This window comes from Bubalus bubalis, chromosome 4, assembly GCF_019923935.1.
Source record: "Bubalus bubalis isolate 160015118507 breed Murrah chromosome 4, NDDB_SH_1, whole genome shotgun sequence".
NCBI lineage: Eukaryota > Metazoa > Chordata > Mammalia > Artiodactyla > Bovidae > Bubalus > Bubalus bubalis.
The window spans coordinates 49,782,865-49,803,875 of record NC_059160.1 but is presented as its reverse complement, the minus strand read 5'-3'; the positions used below and the strand labels follow the sequence as shown (position 1 = coordinate 49,803,875).

General features: G+C 41.5%; 1 protein-coding gene across 3 annotated transcripts in view; it reads right to left on the bottom strand.

The window, feature by feature from the left end:
• Window positions 1-18,893, bottom strand: part of CRY1 (cryptochrome circadian regulator 1) — a 95,582-nt gene extending 76,689 nt beyond the window's left edge. For all 3 annotated transcript variants that reach the window (XM_044941394.2, XM_044941393.2, XM_006069566.4), the window contains exon 1: window positions 18,069-18,893. In XM_044941394.2, the coding sequence (XP_044797329.2) occupies window positions 18,069-18,226 (158 nt within the window). In that variant the 5' untranslated portion in view covers window positions 18,227-18,893. The remainder of the gene's footprint in view (window positions 1-18,068) is intronic.
• Between the last annotated feature and the right edge of the window lie 2,118 nt (window positions 18,894-21,011).

Genomic DNA, 21,011 nt, shown 5'->3' with positions numbered 1-21,011 from the left:
AATGGATAAACTGTAGTACATTTATACAATGGAATATTACTCAGCAATGAAAAGAAATGAACTAATGCTACCTACAACAACATGGATGAATATCAAATTCATGTTTGATATTAAGTAAAAGAAGCCAAGGGGTTTCCCAGGTGGCTGAGTAGTAAAGAATCCACCTGCCAATGCAAGAGATGCAGGAGACATGGGTTCAATCCCTGGGTGGGGATGACACCCTAGAGGAGGAAATGGCAATCCACTCCAGTTATTCTTGCCTGGAAAATTCCATGGACAGAGGAGCCTGGTGGGTTATGGTCTATGGGATTGCAGAGAGTTGGACATGACTGACTGAGCACATACACACACATAAAAGAAGTCAAATTCAAAAGGCAACATGCTATGGCATTCTGGAAAACACAAAATAGATCAGTGGTTGCTAAAGGGCTAAGACGGGGTAGGGGGGGAGTTTTAATACAAAGGGATAGCATGAATTTTTCAGGAATGATGGAACCATTCTGGATCTTGATTTTGGTGATGGTTGTAATGTTCTGTGCATTAAAACTCAAGAGATGTATAAAAGTGATTTTACCAACTTTTTTGGGTAAAAGTGATTTTTACTACATTTTAAATGTTTATAAAAGTAAAATATAGTTCCCCACATTAAACATAAATAAAATCAAAAGAAGAAACATGACAATGTTAATGTAAATAACACAAAAATAATTCCAGAGCAGGCAAAAAACTACAAAACCCAGCATATTAATATAAAAACAGAACACAAGCAACAAGAAGAAAAATCTGCCAAAAAGATCTGCATCTTCAGATGAACTTAAAAAGAATATCAAATTAATTTATCAAATGCTGCTGCTAAGTTGCTTCAGTCGTGTCCGACTCTGTGCGACCCCATAGACGGCAGCCCACCAGGCTCATGAACCGCAGCCTACCAGGCTCCTCCGTCCATAGGATTTTCCAGGCAAGAGTACTGGAGTGGGGTGCCATTGCCTTCTCCAAATTTATCAAATGCTTGGAGACAAAATGATAGAACAGAAGAATGAGATAAAAAGACTGAAGAGCTATGCAAGAAAAATAAAAGCTAAGATCTAATCAACAATCTCTTTGTATCTGAATTCAAGTTATCACTGGGTATTGTTCATCTCTCTTTGTTGCTCTTAAAAATAGGATTAAAAAAAAAAATAGGATTTTTCTTACTATGATACTTTCTACCTGGCTCTGTATATGTAGCAGAGGCTCAGCAAAGTAAGGCCATGGGTCAATCCAGCTGCCTGCTTTGTAAATAAAGTTTTTTTGGAACACAGACATGTTCATTTCATTTACATATTTTCTATGGCAGCTTTCATGCTACAGGAGGAAATTTGGGTAGCTATAACAGAAGTTGTAAGATCTAAAATATTTATCATCTGGCCCTTATACAAAAAGTTAGCCAATCTCTAATATGTAAGAAAGCTATTTGTAATTTTGTGAGGTAAAATACATATCACATAATTTTACTCATTTTAAAGTGTACAATTTAGTGGCATTTAGTTCAATTCATAATGTTGCATAATCATTATCTTTCTTCTAGTTTCAAAGCGTTTTCGTCACCCCAAAAGGAACATTGTACCCATTAAGCAATCACTCTCCATTTCTCCCTTCCCTAATCCCTGGCTACCACTCATTTGCTTTCTGTTTCTATGGATTTATCTATTTTGAATATTGCATATGAATGAAATCATTTAATGTATGATCTTCTGTGTCTGACTTCTTTCATTTAGCATAATGTTTTAGACATTCATCCAAGACGTAGTTCCTTTTTATCCACTAAATAACATTCAATTGTATGGATATACTACATTTTGTTTACCCATCATCAGTTGATAGACATTCTGGTGATTGTGCACTGAGCTTCTATGGACATTCACAAAAAATTTTTTGTTTCAATACCTGCTTTCAATTCTCCTGGTAGTCTAAGAGTGAAACTGCTTGGTTACATGGTATGAGTCATAACACAGCCATGAGAAATTCTGTTTACAACTTTCTGTGCAACTACCAAACAATTTTTACAGTGGCCATATCATTTTACACTTCCAACCAACAATGTATGAGGGTTCAGATTTCTTCACATCCTCACCCATACTTATTTTCCTTTAAAAGAAGTTTTACAATAACTATCCTAGTGGGTGTAAAGTAAATTCACACTGTGGCTCTGCTTTGCATTCCCTAATGACTAACAGTGTTATTCACTCAGTCGTGTCTTTGCGACTCCAAGGACTGTAGCCTGCCAGGCTCCCCTGACCATTGAATTCTCCAGGCAAGAATACTGGAGTGAGTTGCCTTTCCCTTCACCAAGGGATCTTCCTGACCCAGGGATCAAACCCAGGTTTCCTTCATTGCACATAGATTCTTTGCTGTCTGAGCCACCAGAGAGCAAACTGCCAACATCCGTTGGATCATAAAAAAGGCAAGAGAATTCCAGAAAAACATCTACTTCTGCTTCACTGACTACGCTAAGGCCTTGACTGTGTGGATCACAACAAATTGTGGAAAATTCTTAAAGAAATGGGAATACCAGACCACCTTACCTGACTCCTGAGAAACCTGTATGCAGGTCAAGAAGCAATAGTTAGAACTGGAAATGGAACAGTGGACTGGTTCCAAATTGGGAAAGGAGTACATCAAGGCTGTATATTGTCACTCTGCTTATTAAATTCCTATGCAGAGTACATCATGCGAAATGCTGGGCTGGATGAATCACAAACTGGAATCAAGACTGCCAGGAGAAATATCAATAACCTCCGAAATGCAGATGATACTGCCCTTATGGCAGAAAGCAAAGAGGAACTAAAGAGCCTCTTGATGAAGGTGAAAGAGAGTGAAAAAGCTGGCTTAAACTATTTACAATAGCTAGGACTAGGAAGCAACCTAGATGTCCATTGGCAGATGAATGAATAGGCAAGTTGTGGTGTATATACACAATGGAGTATTTACTCAGTTATAAAAAAGAATGCATTTGAGTCAGTTCTAATGAGATGGATAAAACTGGAGCCTATTATATACAGTGAAGTAAGTCAGAAAAAGAAACACCAATACAGTATATTAACACATATATATCCCTGGTAGCTCAGACGGTGAAGTGTCTGCCTACAATGTGGGAGACCTGGGTTCAATCCCTGGGTAGGGAAGATTCCCTGGAGAAGAAAATGGCAACCCACTACAGTATTCTTGCCTGGAAAATCCCATGGGCTGAGGAGTCTGGTAGGCTACAGTCCATGGGGTTGCAAAGAGTTGGACATATCTGAGTGACTTCATTTTCACAGGATTTAGGAAGATGATAATGACGACCCTATATGCAAGACAGCAAAAGAGACAGAGATGTAAAGAACAGACTTTTGGACTATGTGGGAGAAGGAGAGGGTGGGACAATATGAAAGAACAGCAGTGAAACACGTATATTACCATAAGTAAAATAGATGACCAGTGCAAATTCGATACATGAAGCAGGGCACGCAAAGCTGGTGCTCTGGGACAACCCAGAGGGATGGGGTGGGGAGGGAGGTGGGAGGGGGATTCAGAATGTTTCATATACACACATGGCTGATTCACATCAATGTGTGGCAAAAACCACCACAATATTGTAAAGTAATTTGCCTCCAATTAAAATAAATAAATCAATTTTTAAAAAACTGGCTTAAAACTCAACATTCAAAAAACTAAGATCATGGCATCCAGTCCCATCACTGCTTGGCAAACAGATGGGGAAACTCTGGGAGATAGTGAAGGACAGGGAAGCCTGGCAGACACGACTTAGTGACTGAAAGACAGAGAAGCAAAACTGTTAATACCCTGGAAGTCAACTGGAGGCTTTAGAGCATAGGAATGACCTAATCTGATTAAGGTTTTTTAAAACTACTACTCTGGCTTCCACTCAGAACAGACTGAGAAAGAAGGTATAAAGATGGAAGTAGAGAAGTTAGGAGGTTACTGCAGTAATCCTGCAAGAAATATTGGTGACCTGGAAAGTATGATGGCAGTGGAAGTGTGAAATTTGAATGAATATGGGATTTTGAAGGAAAAGCCATAATAATTTCAGAAAGACTAGAGACAGGGTTGTGAGTGGGAAAAAACTAATGAAGGTAAGATGGTTCCTAGGTTTTTGCAGAGCAATGAGGTGGATGTTGCCATATGTGACACAGAGAAACCATGGAAGGTGGTAGAGAGGGAGGCAAAATTAAGTTTAAGATGCTTATTTGAAATCTGAGTAAAACAACTGGATACCTAGGTCTGTAATTCAAGATAGAGGTCAGGGTAGGACATGCACGAAGTATTCAAGCATGTGACTAGGTTAAATCACCTAAGGAGCAAATGAAGATAAAGAAGAGAGAGAATTGAGACCTAGAATTTCACTCCACATCAAAAGCTGTCAAAATAATGTATATTTATGCTATTTTTTTATACTTGTCTTTTTCAAAGACAATGATAACAGATAAGAAGGCTTTTATTTTTTAGTACCTCCCTCTTCATATTAGGATAATCTTAGCACAGAAGAGAGACAACCCTGGTAGAGGGGAGGAGGGATTAGGATAGAGGTGGTGAAGGGGAATATATGGGAGGGAGGAGGAAGGGAAATACTGGTTTGAGAGAGGAGGAGTTCCAGATATTTCAGAATATTTCTACAGAAGTCCTATTTAACATCCTATATTCTAATTATTTGTCCTTGAGTGGTATGAAAGTTTCTTTATGGGAAAAAATTATGACCTTCATCTTTGTGCCCTGCCAGTTCAGTTAAGTTCAGTCGCTGAGAGTCAGAGTCGTGTCTGACTCTTTGCGACCCCATGAATCGCAGCACGCCAGGCCTCCCTGACCAACTCCCGGAGTCACTCAAACTCATGTCCATCGAGTCGGTGATGCCATCCAGCCATCTCATCCTCTGTCGTCCCCTTTTCCTCCTGCCCTCAATCCTCTCCCCCAGCATCAGAGTCTTTTCTAATGAGTCAACTCTTCGCATGAGGTGGCCAAAGTACTGGAGTTTCAGCTTTAGCATCATTCCTTCCAAAAAATACCCAGGGCTTCAGCTTGTCTTACTTCTCCCATAAAAACTCTCTCCACCAGTCCCTCAAATATCACCATCCTCCCATACACCAGCCAGACACACACATACACACTTTCTGTAACATCCTACACAGTCTGATATCTGTCCTTACAACTACACTAAAGCTGCTTTCTCCAAGTCTACCAAAGGCCTTTGTAACAGTTAAAATATAATTTGCAAAATGGTCAAATCATGACTCTCATTATTCAGTCACTCAGTTGTGTCCGACTCTTTGCAACCCCATGGACTGTAGCACGCCAGGCTTCCCTCTCCTTCACCATCTCCTGGAGCTTGCTCAAACTCATGACCCTCCCTTGAGTCAGTGATGCCATCCAACCATCGCATCCTCACTGTCCCCTTCTCCTCCTGCCCTCAATCTTTCCCTGCACCAGGGTCTTTTCCAATCAATCAGTTCTTTGCATCAGGTGGCCAAAGTACTGGAGCTTCAGCTTCAGCATCACATCTTCCAATAAATATCCAGGATTGATTTCCATTAGGATTGACTGGTTTAATCTCCTTGCAGTAGACTCTCATACAGACATGAAATGAATATGAGAAAGGTTTTATTTAACTCATTAATAAATGAAGCAACCACTAAGATATTAAATCTGGTTCAAATGAGAATCTGACTCTCAGAGGTTTATATTGTCCAGTCTATGAAATTCATTTGCATGGCATGAACAGAAATAACTGCACTGGTACGGGTAGGAAACGTTTGTTCCATTATTGGTTTTCTACAACTTAACTTTTGCCCCTTTTTGCAGAGTTGTAAAACAGTCTAGTCAACCAAGGACAAAAATACATATCTCTAAATCAAAGTAATATAATTCTTAGAGGGCCCTCTAGGTCCTAGAGAGTCCAATGCCCATTCAGATACACAGTCATCTAGGGCATTCAGATACACAGTAATTTCTTCTGCCCATTTTCAAGTCTTTGACAAATTTTTCTTGCGTAACTGTCAAAACTCATTCTAACCTGCCTTCTTTAGCACAATGAAGGAAAATTCTTACCACCTTTGGTTTCCATGATACATCATTCTCCTGACTTCTCTGATTTTCTTCAGTCTCACCAGTTCCTATTCATCTTAAATACAGCATTCTTCAAGGTACTGATGGGTCTGATTCCATCCAGTATCATCAGTTATGCTTAACCTGTTAATTGTATAGGAATTATTCCCATGACCACAGCTCTAACGTCTGTGATCCCCAAAGTTGAACTTCTATTTTCTCCATTTCCCATGCTGGTACCTTAGCAGCACATCAAATTCATCATGAGCTTAGGTGATACATATTTAGATAGATCATCTAAATATGATATATGCCTGTGTTCTCTAACTTAATTAATGTCTAATTGTCAAAGAGGCATATAACATGAGAATCTTATATTCTACTCTCTGCCTCACACTCCACTATGAAAACTGCCTTTTACAGACAGTCACCTAAACTGTCTATTGCAACTCTACAGTTATTCTCTTTCAACCTTCCCCTTGCTTACAGCCCTTTCCCTAATTCAAGTCTGTATTATCTTTCAACTGAACTGCTGATAAAGTTTCCACACTGTTTTTGGGTCTCTTTCCTCCATCCTTCACTCAGATGCCAAAGTTATATTTCCCTAAACGGAGTCAAAGTTTTTCTGACTTGGTCCTACTTTCTGATCTGAGTTTTCATATAATAGACCTCTGTTGTTTTAGGGCATCCACCTACTTCCTACTTATTCTACTTCAGCTCAGTCAAGCTGAGGCATACAACTTCAGCTCAGATATCAGGTTCACAATGATTGATTCAGAACTGGCCCAAACAGAGCCACTGAAGTGCCACAGACTTTTGCTGCCACTTTGGGGGCAGATGCAAATGCTTTTTTACTCTATATCTGCTATTGTTATTGCTATATTTTACCACCAGAGGACAGATTGCCTGAAAAGCCAATGTAGAATAAGTAAAATTTGGAGATGCTGAGACTTCAGCCCTTCTGAGCCCTAGCATCAAGCCATGTATGAAGCCAATTTCCCTTGGATCATTCAATTACACTTGGCAATAAACCCTCTTTCTGCTTAAGCCCATTTGAGTAAGGCAACCATCTAAAGCATTGAACCAAAAGAATACTAAATAACACCTATCTTTTTATGCACCCATATGATTCAGTTACATCAACCTTCTCACCAGTATCAAAATATAGAACCTTCCCTTATGTTATTTCCTCAGTCTGGAGTTCCCGTCCCTCTTTCCTCTGTTTAATAAAATCCATCTCCTACTTCAAGGCTTCAAATGCCTCAGTGAAGCAATCCCTAGAGGCTGGGAAATGAAGCAGAAGACCAGATTACACAGAGATTTTAAACCATGCTATGGCTTTTTCAACCTTTGTGTGTGCTTAGTCACTTAGTCGTGTCTGACTCTTTGCGACCCCATGGACTGTTGCCCACCAGGTTCCTCCGTTCTTGAGATTTTTCCAGGAAAGAATAGTGGAGTGAGTTGCCATGTCCTCCTCCAGGTGATCTTCCTGAAAGGTTGTTGTTGAATCACGCGAATACACCGTGATTCTTGGCCCCTGGAGGAGAAGAATTCAATCCGGGGCCAGGGACGAGGCTTGATCGCTCAGAGCTTTCGTGTAATAAAGTTTTATTAAAGTATAAAGGAGATAGAGAAAGCTTCTGACATAGGCATCAGAAGGGGGCAGAAAGAGTACCCCCCTGCTAGTCTTCAGCTGGATGTTATATAGTCACTAGCAGTCTGTTAATGAAAGAAAGGAATGTCTTAAAATTCAGAATAGCACCAGGCCCCTCACCCATAAGATGCATTTTGGGATAATCTTGGCACCAAATGGTTTATTTGGGGCCATAAAATGATTAACTTGAATCTTAAAGAAGGGCAAACCACCATACAAATAGTTTCATTTACATAGATTAGGGGAACAGTATCTGAGTATAACATACTGGTTTGTCAAGTAGGTTCTGGGCCAAGAGGCGGAACCAACTTGGAGACAGAGTTTGGGGTAAAGGCATAGTACATTAGCATAGCTTAAGACAAGCATTTCCATAAGAAAAAGGCATTGGTTATCTCTAGGCTCAAGAATAGCTAACTTCAGGCGAAACCAGGTGTCATTATGGCAACACAGTATTTTAAGAGAAACCTCCCTTTAAATTTGTATAGAGAAGGAAAAAAATATTGTTAGTTTGTTTCCTCCTGCCGCTTAAGAGAGATAAAAATGTCTGACACTTGCAGGCTATTTCCTCCATTTGGAGACCCCTCTCCCCTTGGGGACCCCTAGATTTCCTACCAACCTGCCTAGGAAATGACTCTCTCATTCCCCCCTTTTCTTTTAGGAGAATTACGTTGCCTAGGGAAAAGGGGCGTCGTTCTCATTCTATAAATGAGAGAGTCATTTCCTAGGCAGGATGATAAGGAGTCTAGGGGTTCCCAAGGAGAGAGGGGTCTGGAATTCTCAAGGAGGAAGAAAGGACAAACTTTTTTTTCCTTCTCTACATTCCTTAGGATTATATAACAATAATGTATCCTGCCTGAGGACAGTCTTTGGATTAAACCTTCTGTTATCTTAAAATGTTAATTATGGGAGTAGACCTGGTCTTTACAAGGATGTATCTTGCCTGAGGACAGTGTTATCTTAAAATGTAAATTATGGGAGAAGGTCTGATGAGGTCTTTACAACCTCCAGATATTCTTTGGATTATATAACTTTATTGTTAACACTAGCAAGCGGGTACTCTTTTTGCCCCCTTCTGATGCCTATGTCAGAAGCTTTCTCTATCTCCTTTATACTTTAATAAAACTTTATTACACAAAAGCTCTGAGTGATCAAGCCTCGTCTCTGGCCCCGGATTGAATTCTTCTCCTCCAGGGGCCAAGAATCCTGGTGTATTCGCGTGATTCAACAACAACCTTTCATTCCCAACCCAGGGATCAAACCCAGGTCTCCCGCACTGTAGGCAGATTCTTTATCAGCTGAGCTACTAGGGAAGCCCCATTTGAACCTTTATGTAAAGGTAAATAAATGTCATCGAAGGTTTAAAATTAGTAAAGGACATGATCATATTGGCAATTTTAAGTTTACTCTGGTTGTTGTGTAAAGGAGGAATCAGAGAAGAGCAAACAATAATTTATAAACTATGAAAAATCTATGCAAAAAGATAGTAGTATAGACTAAAGTGGCAATGGAGACAGAAAAATGTATTTCTGTGATTATTTCTGAATATATCCCTCCTACGTTGTAAACACCCTGAAGACAGAGAATTTATCTGTTGACTACCATTTTATCCAGATAAATTAGCAAAGTGATTGGCATATAGTGAAAGTGAAAGTCACTCAGTGTGTCTGACTCTTTGCAACCCCATGGACTATACAGTCCATAGAATTCTCCAGGCCAGAATACTGGAGTGGGTAGCCATTCCCTTCTCCAGGGGATCTTCCCAATACAGGGACTGAACCCAGGTCTCCTGCATTGCAGGCAGATTCTTTACCAGCTGAGCCAGAGAAGCGCAAGAATACTGGAGTGGGTAGCCTATCCCTTCTCTAGCAGATGTTCCCAACCTAGGAATCGAACCGGGGCCTTCTGCATTGCAGGCAGGTTCCTTACCAACTGAGCTACCAGGGAAGCCTGGCACACAGTAGGAACACACATTTATTTGTTGAATAAATTAATACACAATTCAGTTCAGTTCAGTTACTCAGTCGTGTTTGACTCTTTGCAACCCCATGAATTGCAGCATGCCAGGCCTCCCTGTCCATCACCAACTCCTGGAGTTCACTCAGACTCACATCCATCGAGTCAGTGATGCCATCCAGCCATCTCATCCTCCGTCGTCCCCTTCTCCTCCTGCCCCCAATCCCTACCAGCATCAGAGTCTTTTCCAATGAGTCAACTCTTCGCATGAGGTGGTCAAAGTACTGGAGTTTCAGCTTTAGCATCATTCCTTCCAAAGAAATCCCAGGGCTGATCTCCTTCAGAATGGACTGGTTGGATCTCCTTGCAGTCCAAGGGACTCTCAAGAGTCTTCTCCAACACCACAGTTCAAAAGCATCAATTCTTCGGTGCTCAGCCTTCTTCACAGTCCAACTCTCACATCCATACATGACCACTGGAAAAACCATAGCCTTGACTAGACGGACCTTTGTTGGCAAAGTAATGTCTCTGCTTTTGAATATGCTATCTATATTGGTCATAACTTTGCTTCCAAGGAGTAAGTGTCTTTTAATTTCATGGCTGAAATCACCATCTGCAGTGATTTTGGAGCCCCCAAAAATAAAGTCTGACACTGTTTCCACATCTATTTCCCATGAAGTGATGGGATCAGATGCCATGATCTTCGTTTTCTGAATGTTGAGCTTTAAGCCAACTTTTTCACTCTCCACTTTCATCAAGAGGCTTTTTAGTTTCTCTTCACTTTCTTCCATAAGGGTGGTGTCATCTGCATATCTGAGGTTACTGATATTTCTTCTGGCAATGTAAACTGTATGAGCAACTAGGCAAATGGCAATGTTATTTATGAAGATAGGAAACACAAGAAAAGTCAGTTTGGGATTTTTGTTTTTGAGAAAGAGGTAAGGGAAAAGATGAACTTGGTTTTCAGCAAATTGAGTTTAGGGTAATAAACCCTCCATAAGATTCAAATATGGAGGAAATATTATATTGGATACATATCTGGGGATCAGGTGAGAGATCTGGGCTGAGGATACTAATTTGTGAATTCTGAGCATATAGATGGTAACCGACTTTATGAAGAGAGAAGATTACCTCAAAATGATGAAAAGAGGGTAGAGACTACAGATTTAAGGAGCACTTAAGGGTTGAAAAGAGAGAAACGGAAGTAAAGGAAGGTTGCTAACAACTCTGGCAGAAAAATAAACACAGGAGAGTCCTCTAACCAAAGCAGAAGGAAGAACAGGGTGGTATGGTCAAATGTGTCAAAAATTAAAAAGTCCAGGAATGAAGTTTTAAAGTATCCTTTGAATGAAAACAGTTTTGGTGAAGGTGGGAGTGAAACCAAGTTTAGAGTGGGTTCAAGGTTGAACAGGAGATAAAGATATGGAGTCAGCCATTATTAGACTGGCTTGTGTTAGACATTCTTGTTCAGGAAGTGTGGCTATAAAGGAATTGAGAAATAAAGCTTCAGGAGAGGAATGTCAAGGGTAGGTTTTGTTCCTGTTTGTTTTTTTGTTGTTATTTCTTTATCTTTTTGTAGAATTTGGTTTTAAGCGTGTTTAAATGTTGTTTGGAAGCAACTTAAAAAGAGGACAGGGTTAAATACAAGGTGAAACAGAATAATCAAAAATGAGCTTCATGATGTATACATATATCAAAATATCATATTGTATATCTTAAATATATACAGTTTCAAATTTGTCAATTATACTGAGTTGGCCAAAGTTCATTTGGGTTCTTCTGCATGACAATAATATGGCTAAAAAAATAAGAGCGAAGTTTATAAAATAGAGTACAGATAAAGAAATTGGGATTTTTAAGGCATTTACTTTATTTTATACAATTTTTAAAGGTTACACTCCATTTACAATCATTACAAAATACTATTTTCTCCATGTTGTACAATACATCCTCGCAGTGTACCTTACACTCAATAGTTGTTACCTCCTCCTCTCCCTTCCTACTAGTAAACACTATTTTGTTATCTATATCTGTGATTCTGTTTATTTTTTGTTATATTCACTACTCTGTTGTATTTTTTAGATTCCATATATAACTGATATCATATAGCATTTCTTTCTGTCTGACATTTCATTTAATGTAATACCCTCCAAGTCTGTCTATGTTATTGCAAACACCAAATTTTCTGAATTTTTAATGGCTGAATAGTATTCAATTTTGTGTGTGTATATACACACCATGTACCACATCTTCTTTATCCATTTTTATCTATTCAGCTGCTGATGAACACTTAGGTTGCTTCCATATTTTGGCAACTGTAAACAGTGTTGCTATGAGCACTAGATTCATGTAACTTTTCAAATTAGAAGATCCTAAAGACACTACCAGAAAACTGCTAGAGCTGATCAATGAATAGGATAAAAGTTGCAGGATATAAAATTCATGCATAGAAATCTATTGCATTTTCATATACTAACAACAAAAGAGCAGAAAGAGAAATTAAGAAAGCAATCAAATTTACTATTGCATCAAAAATAATAAAATACCCAGGAATAAACTGACTTAAGGGGGCAAAAGACATGTACTCCAAAAACTATAAGATGCTGATGAAAGAAATCAAAGATGACACCAACAGATGGAAAGATTTACTGTATCCTTGGGTTGAAAGAATCAACACTGTCAAAACAAGTATATTGCCCAAGGCACTCTACAGATTCAGTGCAATCCCTATCAAATTACTAATAGCATTTATCACAGAACTAGAATAAAAATTTTTACATTTGTATGGAAACAAAAAGACCATTAAGTACATCTGTTTGTGTCATCAAAACTATGTTGAATAAGGGTGGTGAGAGTGGACATACTTGTTTTGTTCCTAGTCTTAGAGGAAAAGCAGCTTTTTACCACTGAGTATGCTAGAAGGACAGGGAGGCCTGACGTGCTGCAGTCCATGGGGTTGCAAAGAATCAGACACGACTGGGCAACTGAACAACAACAACATGCTATCTGTGAGTCTGTTATATACGGCCTTTAGTATGTTGAGGTATTTTCCTTCTATGCCCACTTTCTGGGGGATTTTATTATAAATGGATGGTGAATTTTATCAAAAGCTTTTTCTACATCTTCTGAGATGATCATATGGTTTTTATTCTTCAATTTGTTGATGTGGTGTATCAAACTGATTGATTTGTGGATATTGAAAAATCTATTCATTCCTGGATAAACTCCACTTGATCATGGTGTATGATCCTTTTAATGTTTTGTTGGATTCAGCTTAATAGTCTTTTGTTGATGATTTTTCCATCCATGTTCATCAGTGATACTGGCCTATAATTTTCTTTTTTTGGGGGTGGTGCCTTTTTCTGATTGATATTAGGGTGATGGTGGCTTCACAGAATGAGTTTGGATGAGTTTCTTCTAGATTTTTGGATTTGTTTCAGAAAGATAAGTGTTAACTCTTCTCTGAATGTTGGGTAGAATTTGCCTGTGAAGCCATCTGGTCCTTGACTTTTATTTATTGGGAGTTATTTAATCAATGACTGAATTTCAGTACTTATAACTTGTTCTGCTGTACTTTCTATTTCTTCCTGGTTCAGTCTTGGGAGATTCGCACCTTACTAAGAATTTGCTCATTTCTTCTAGGCTGTTCATTTTATTGGCACACAGTTGCTTGTAGTAATCTCTTACAGTCTTTTGTACTTTTGTGGTGTAATGTCTTCTTTTTCATTTCTAACTTTACTGATTTGCACCCGCTCCCTTTTTTTCTTGATGAGTCTGGTTTGTTGTTGCTGTTTAGTCGTTCAGTCGTGTCCGGCTCTTTGCAACCCATGGACTGCAACACACCAGGCTTGCTCAAACTCATGTCCATTGAGTTGGTGATACCACCCAACCATCTCATCCTCTGTCACTCCCTTCTCCTCCAGCCCCCAATCTTTCCCAGCATCAGGGTCAGCTCTTCACGTCATATAGCTAAAGTATTGGAGCTTCAGCTTCAGCATCAGTCCTTCTAATGAATAGTCAGGGTTGATTTCCTTTAGGATTGACTGCTTGATCTCCTTGCAGTCCAAGGGATTCTGAAGAGTCTTCTCCAGCACCACAATTTGAAAGCATCAATTCTTCAGCACTCAGCCTTCTTTATGGTCCAAATCTCACACCTGTACATGCCTACTGAAAGACCCATAGCTTTGACTATACGGACCTCTGTCAGCAGAGTGATGTCTCTGCTTTTTAATATACTGTGAGTCTGGCTAAATGTTTGTTAATTTTGTTTATCTTTTCAACATACTACCTTTTAGTTTCATTGATCTTTTCTATTGTTTTCTTGGTCTCTATTTCATTTATTTCTGATCTTTATGATTTTATTACTTCTGCTAACTTTGGGTTTTACTTGTCCTTTCTCTAGTTGCTTTAGAAAGTACCTTTTTTAAATGAAATTACAGCAACATCAAAAGATAATTTTGTTAATTTTCTTATATGCAAAATAGATTTTTAAAATCTGTTTTTCTGTTAAATCCAAAAATCTAGGAAATTTTGTTACTTAAAGGAAATGATACAAAGGAAAGAAGACCAAAACCCACAAGATAGCCTGAATGCCAAGTTAAGGAGTTTGCACCTTATTCTATGGTCAATAAGTAAGGTAGCAAAGTTGTTTAAACATAAAACTATTGACTCCAGGATGTCATTTCATTAACAAACAGTAACTGAGTTACCACTATATGAAAGCAATGAATCTGATGCTGAGAGAAAAGTCTAAAATTCTGTCCCTCCTTTTTATATAGTCATCAGTGGAAGAAAGTCTGTCTCTATTCATTATTTACATCTTTACCTATCTATTACTCATCAAGGGCAATATTTAGTAGTGAAAAAAAATCCTTTTTAAAAAGGAAAATATGGGATTCCTCTCAGTTCAGTTCAATCGCTCAGTCGTGTCTGACTCTTTGCAACCCCATCGACTGCAGCATGCCAGGCCTCCCTGTCCATCACCAACTCCCAAAGTTTACCCAAACTCGTGTCCATTGAGTCGGTGATGCCATCCAACCATCTCATCCTCTGTCATCCCCTTCCCTTCAAGCCTTCAATCTTTCCCAGCATCAGGGTCTTTTTCAATGAGTCAGTTCTTCACATCAGGTGGCCAAAGTATTTGGAGTTTCAGCTTCAGCATCAGTCCTTCCAATGAATATTCAGGACTGATTTCCTTTAGGATGGACTGGTTGGATCTCCTTGCTATCCAAGGGATTCCTATACTTATCAGTTTTATTTCACTCACTAGTTAGCAATATGAGTTGTTGGGTGTACAAAGTTAAGTAATACACAACCCCTAATTTACAGGACTCAATAGACTAGTTGTCATAAACTTATGAAGTACTCTAGAAGAAACTGACTGTAGGCATTTAAGTAGATACTATTTACCTAAGACTTTCAATTTAAGAGTAAACAGCAAATAAGCACTTCCTAGTACCACTCACATTTTAAGCATTTTACATCTTTTAACTAATTTAATTCTCCTAACAATTTTATGAAGAGAGACTTATTACTATATTATTGTTAAGATATGAATAGATTAGAATATATAACAGTATTATCTTTTTCCAGAATCAATGATGACACCAATTCTGCTAATGAAAATGTTTTATATACAGTTGCTGTTTTATTTCCATGAGAACACAAATATCCTGTAATTTCTCTCATCTTAAAAAAAAAAATCTTCTCTTGAGTTCACCTTCTTCTACACCATTTCTCTGATCCCCCTTCAATGGAAAACTTAAAAGAGCTATCTATGTGAGTTATCCCCACCTTCTCTCCTCTCCGCCTCTCTCAAGCCAGTCCAAAAAGGCTTTTGAGCCTGACACTACTGAAACCACTTTAGTCAAGATTATGATCTCAAAATGCTAAATATGATTTTTAATTTTCAGTCCTCATCTCACATGACGAGCAACTTGACAAAGGTCAAACATTTTCTTTGAGCCGCTCTCCTTCTTTACTTGGCTTCTATGACACCATTATCTTCAGGTTTTCTTATCTTACCAGATGTTTTTTCTCAAACTCCTATGCTACTTCTTCCACAGGTTCACAATTTAAACACATTCAAGTACCCAGGGCTCAGTTCTTTTCTACCTACACAAATTTACATAATGTTTTCATATAGTCTCATGGCTCTATTAGAATGTAGCTTCAACACAGCACAGATTTTTTAGCTATTCTGTTTAAATGCCCTGCACCTAAAAGTGTCTAGCACGTAGTAGATGCATACCATGTATTTGGTCAATGAATGAATGGATTAATAGTTTTAAATGTTACCTATAAAGTGATGAATCTCTAATTTATGCCTCCTGCCATGATCTCTAACCTTAACTCTAGACCTATCTATCTGCTTTCTCCACTTGGATGCATAATAAATATCTCATACTAACCAAGTTCAAAAGAAAACTCAAATCACCTTCTCAATGGCTTCTTCAACTGACCACTTAGCAAAGATCAGTTTCACCCTTCTAGTTTCTCAAATTTTGAAATTATTCCTAATTCCTTCTCTTTCTCTCACACCAGATCTGTCAATAAATACTGTGAATTCTGCCTTCAAAATATACTCAGCACTTGACTTCTTCTGCCTATGTCCACCACAATCACTATGGTCCAAGTCATTATCATATCTCACCTGGATGAATGCAATTGACTCCTAACCTGTCTTATTGCTTCCTGTCCACCTCCACCCCACAATTTTGGTCTGTTCTCAGAACCACAGCCAGAGAAGTTTAAAAAAAAAAAAAAACCTTCAGTCAAATCACATGACTTTTCTGCTCATAATCTTAAAATTATTCCCATTTTCGTCTGAGTAAAGGCCCAAATCTTGACAACTGCCTATAAAGCTCTACTCAGTCTGGCCCTGTTACATCTCTGACCTCATACACTACTATTCTTCTCACTCTGTTCCAGTCACATTGGTTTCTTCTGCTGCTCCTTCCAAAGGTTAAGCATATTCCACCTCAGGCCCTTTTTCTTACAGTTCCTTCTCCCTGGAATGCTTTTCCCTAGATATTTGTAATCTACTTCTTTCATCATCTTGCTCAACTGTCCCTTTCTCTGAGTTTTTCCCGCTTCCCTGGTGGCTCAGAGGTTAACGCGTCTGCCTCCAATGTGGGAGACCGGGGTTTGATCCCTGGGTTGGTAAGATCCCCTGGGGAAGGAAATGGTAACCCACTCCAGTATTCTTGCCTGGAGAAGCCCATGGACAGAGGAGCCTGGTAGGCTACAGTCCACGGGGTCGCAAAGAGTCAGACACGACTAAGTGACTTCACTTCACTTCACTTCACTTCATATTTTAAACTCCCGATTCCAATCCCACTCCCTCGTACACATAAAAGCTATATTTCCGCACATCATTTATCATCACTACATTACTATTCTGGGACATGTGCTAGAAAAGTACAAGAATTTCTATTTGTTTCATTCATTACTGTATCCCTGGTGTTTAAAGCTGTAGCTGTGAGTGATAGTGAGTGAAATCGCTCAGTCGTGTCAGGCTCTTTGCGACCCCAAAAACTATACAGTCCATGGATTTCTCCAGGCCATTATACTGGAGTGGGTAGCCTTTCCCCTTGCCAGGGTATCTTCTCAACCCAGGGATAGAACCCAGGTCTCCCGCTTTGCAGGGGGATTTTGTACCAGATGAGCCACAAGGGAAGCCCTGCTATACAGTAGGTGATCAATACTCTGTTGAAAGAATGCTTTCATGTCCACCACGGGGCCTAATAATCCTCTGGCCTGGCATTTCAGGAAAAGATCATAAAGCTTCTCTAAGATTTCTTCCTGCGTTCTAAATCCTGGAAGGATTATACTTTGCCTAGAAAGAAAAACTGTGCTTTGTCTAGCCAACCACAAGGAGGAGTTGAGAGGAAGAGCTGAGCAAAGAAATGTTTCCCTTGCTTTTCCTCTGGCAACCTCAAGGTGGAAGAAAACTAGATTTGGAGGGGACTCTACTGAATGAATGATTTTCTCCATACTATGAGTTAACTAACACACAAACGTAAACACTAAAGACCGCAATCCCAAATGCCACAGAGGCCAAGGAAATCAACACAAGGGCCACTGAGAACTGGAAGGGTGTTTCTTTAACTCCACCACTAAGAATTCTCCATAAATCCAGGGAAAGAATTCCTACGAGCGCAGAGACACGTAACTCACACCTGAAGGCCAAGGTGTTTCTGGCTGCCGGAACTCTCTCGCCTCAGTATTAAGTCCGTTCTATTTAATACTTAAAGCACCTGCAATAATTAAAACAGTATGGGCAAGGCGGTGCAAGAGTTCAATTCTCAGGTCTGGCTGATGGCATGTAAAGTCTTGATTCATTAAAACAGCGAAATCAATTTCCCACAGGATTTTGACTCACCGCCACCTGTTGATCCCCACGTTGGAGGAGCCGGCGAACCAGGGGTCGAGGATGTAGACGCAGCGGATGGTGTCGGCGCCCTGGATGCACTCCTTCAGGGCGGGGTTGTCGTGAAGCCTGAGCCCCTTTCGGAACCAGTGCACGGCGTTCACCCCCATCCCGGGGGCGAGGGAGGGGAGCGCGGTGCTCCTCCGCCGAGAAATTCACGGTAGGAGGGTCCAGCTCATAACCGACACCTCCGAACGCAGGAGAATCGCCGCACCCAAGGAGTGAGGAAAGCAGAGGAGGGGAAGGAAAAGATGAGTCCGAGGAGGGGACTGGAGAGGGAGAGGGCGCTGGAGGCGCAGCTGGAAGATGAATGGAGGTTGCCCAGTCAGCGGAGTCCCAGTGTGACGCCCTTTAGGAGCCGGCACCCGCCGCCACCGACTGGAAAAGACGCATAACTTCGAGGTCCCCGGACCTCCGGAGGCTGACCGAGTTCCACAAGCCCGAGATTCCACCACGGCCCGCGCGGGCGCGGGCAGCCCCAGGAGGTTCTCTGCACGGAAACCTCGCCCACCGAGGCGGCCCCTGAGGAGCAGACGGCCCCGCCTGAGGCGAGCCACCGACAAGGATGAGAGAATTCAGTCACTGTCGGCCACGCTGCCTCTCGGCCCGGGTAAGAGAAGTGAGGACAGAGCACGCAAGGCGGTGGTCGAGGCCGCTGGACCGCTGCCGGCCGGTGACCCGTCCCGAGGCTGCCCGGGTGACTCCGCCGCCACCGCCGCGTCAGCGGCTTCAGCCCCGCCTTCGGCTCCTCATTGGAGGGCGCACTCCCCACGTGACCACCGGCACCTCACGTTTCTGAAGTGTGTTTACTACAGCCGCTCCGACTGGGGAATCAGCTTGCACTTCAGTCGCTTCTAGGAGGCGGCAGCTGCTCCATGTCAAATCCATCGGTCCTCTCCCAGATGCTGGACACTTTGCTTCTGTCCCTTTTCATGGCCAACAAATCGCGGTTGCCTGAAAGCGCCCAGAGTGAGCCGAGGCCCCATGTGAGGGAAGGCTTAGCCCCGCCCTCGGGGGCTGTGAACGTCCACCATTGGCTGAGACTCGCTGAGACCCGGATGAGCACGGGGATGCGGGGAGCTCGCGAGGGCGCTCTGCCTCGTGAGGGCGCGCGTGCGCTCTTGCTGCGTTTCGGAGTCAAGGAGGGCGGGGCCGGCGAACCGGAGCGCACTCGGGGATTCCTCCCGCGGGGTTAGCGGAAGGCGTGGAGACATCACGGTGTCTTGCAGGAGTCAGAGGGGGAATCCGGCGCGGAATGAGTGAGGGCAGGATGGAGTGGAAAGAGCAGAGTAGGAGGCTCCACATCGACTTAGAGCCCAAAACATGTGTTTCCATCCAGCTTTAGCTGGAGAACCCAACCCTACTTAGGAGTGTATAGAGCTGGCTCCCTTCTCATTCTTGTGGCCCTAGCGGTACTGGATCCTTGTATGAGCTCTGGAGAAGAGGATTAATTCGGAGGGTGGTGCCAGGCATCCCTGGAATTCCTTAATACTATCTGTTGTCAACATGTCAGCCTTCCTTTCTTACACCTAGTGCGGTTTACAGGGCTTTTTGCGATGGGGACTTTGCCTACCCCTCTAAGGACAGTGAACTTCAGGCCTTGCTGTTCTTGGTTTAGTCACTAAGTCGTGTCCGACTCTTGCGACCCCATGGACTGTAGCCTGCCAGGCTCCTCTGTTCATGGGATTCTCCAGGCAAGGAGTGGGTTACCGTTTCCTTCTCCGGGGGATCTTTCCCACTCAGGAATCGAACCTGGGTCTCCTGCATTGCAGGCAGATTCTTTAGGGACTGAACTACAAGGGAATCGCTGTTCCTTAGTCTTGCAATAACTTTACGTTCATTCAACAATCACTTATTGAATGAAACTGGCACTATTCAAAGTACTGGAGGTACACAGAGAGAAGAAGAGAAAAGCCCTCTTCAAGTTCACGATGTGTCTCCTAACCTTTGTACGTACAATTTTTCGCTCTGTAAATGCTGTTTAGAATCTGCAGCTCACTACAACACCTTTGAGCTGCTGCTGCTGCTGCTAAGTATCTTCAGTCGTGTCCGACTCTGTGCGACCCCATAGACGGCAGCCCACCAGGCTCCCCTGTCCCTGGGATTCTCCAGGCAAGAACACTGGAGTGGGTTGCCATTGCCTTCTCCAATGCATGAAAGTGAAGAGTGAAAGTGAAGTCGCTCAGTTGTGTCCGACTCTCAGCGACCCCATGGACTGCAGCCCACCAGGCTCGTCCATCCATGGGATTTTCCAGGCAAGAGTACTGGAGTGGGGTGCCATTGCCTTCTCCGACTTTTGAGCTAGGGACTATATTCCTACACAGTCAAATGTTTATTGAATGAATGAGTGAGTGAATGAATGAATGAATGTTGTTTGTCACCAGTGTGTTTGATAAGGCTAAAAGGAGGAAAGATATGGCAATTGTTACAAATCGAGTTGTGTACCTCTAAAAGTCATGTAACCCCTAGTACCTGTGAATTTGACCTTATTTGGAAATAAGATCTTTGCAGATGATGAAATTAAGATGAGGTCATTCAGGGACCAAATCCAATGACTAGTGTCCTTATAAAAGGGGAAATTTGGATGCAGACAGCAGACTCATACTCGGGAGAGGCCTTATGAAGATTGGACTTCAGTTCAGTCAGTTCAGTCACTCAGTCGTGTCTGACTCTCTGCGACCCCATGAATCGCAGCACGCCAGGCCTCCCTGTCCATCACCAACTCCCGGAGTTCACTCAAACTCATGTCTATCGAGTCAGTGATGCCATCCAGCCATCTCATCCTCTGTCGTCCCTTTCTCCTCCTGCCCCCAATCCCTCCCAGTATCAGGGTCTTTTCCAAAGAGTCAACTCTTCGCATGAGGTGGCCAAAGTATTGGAATTTCAGCTTTAGTA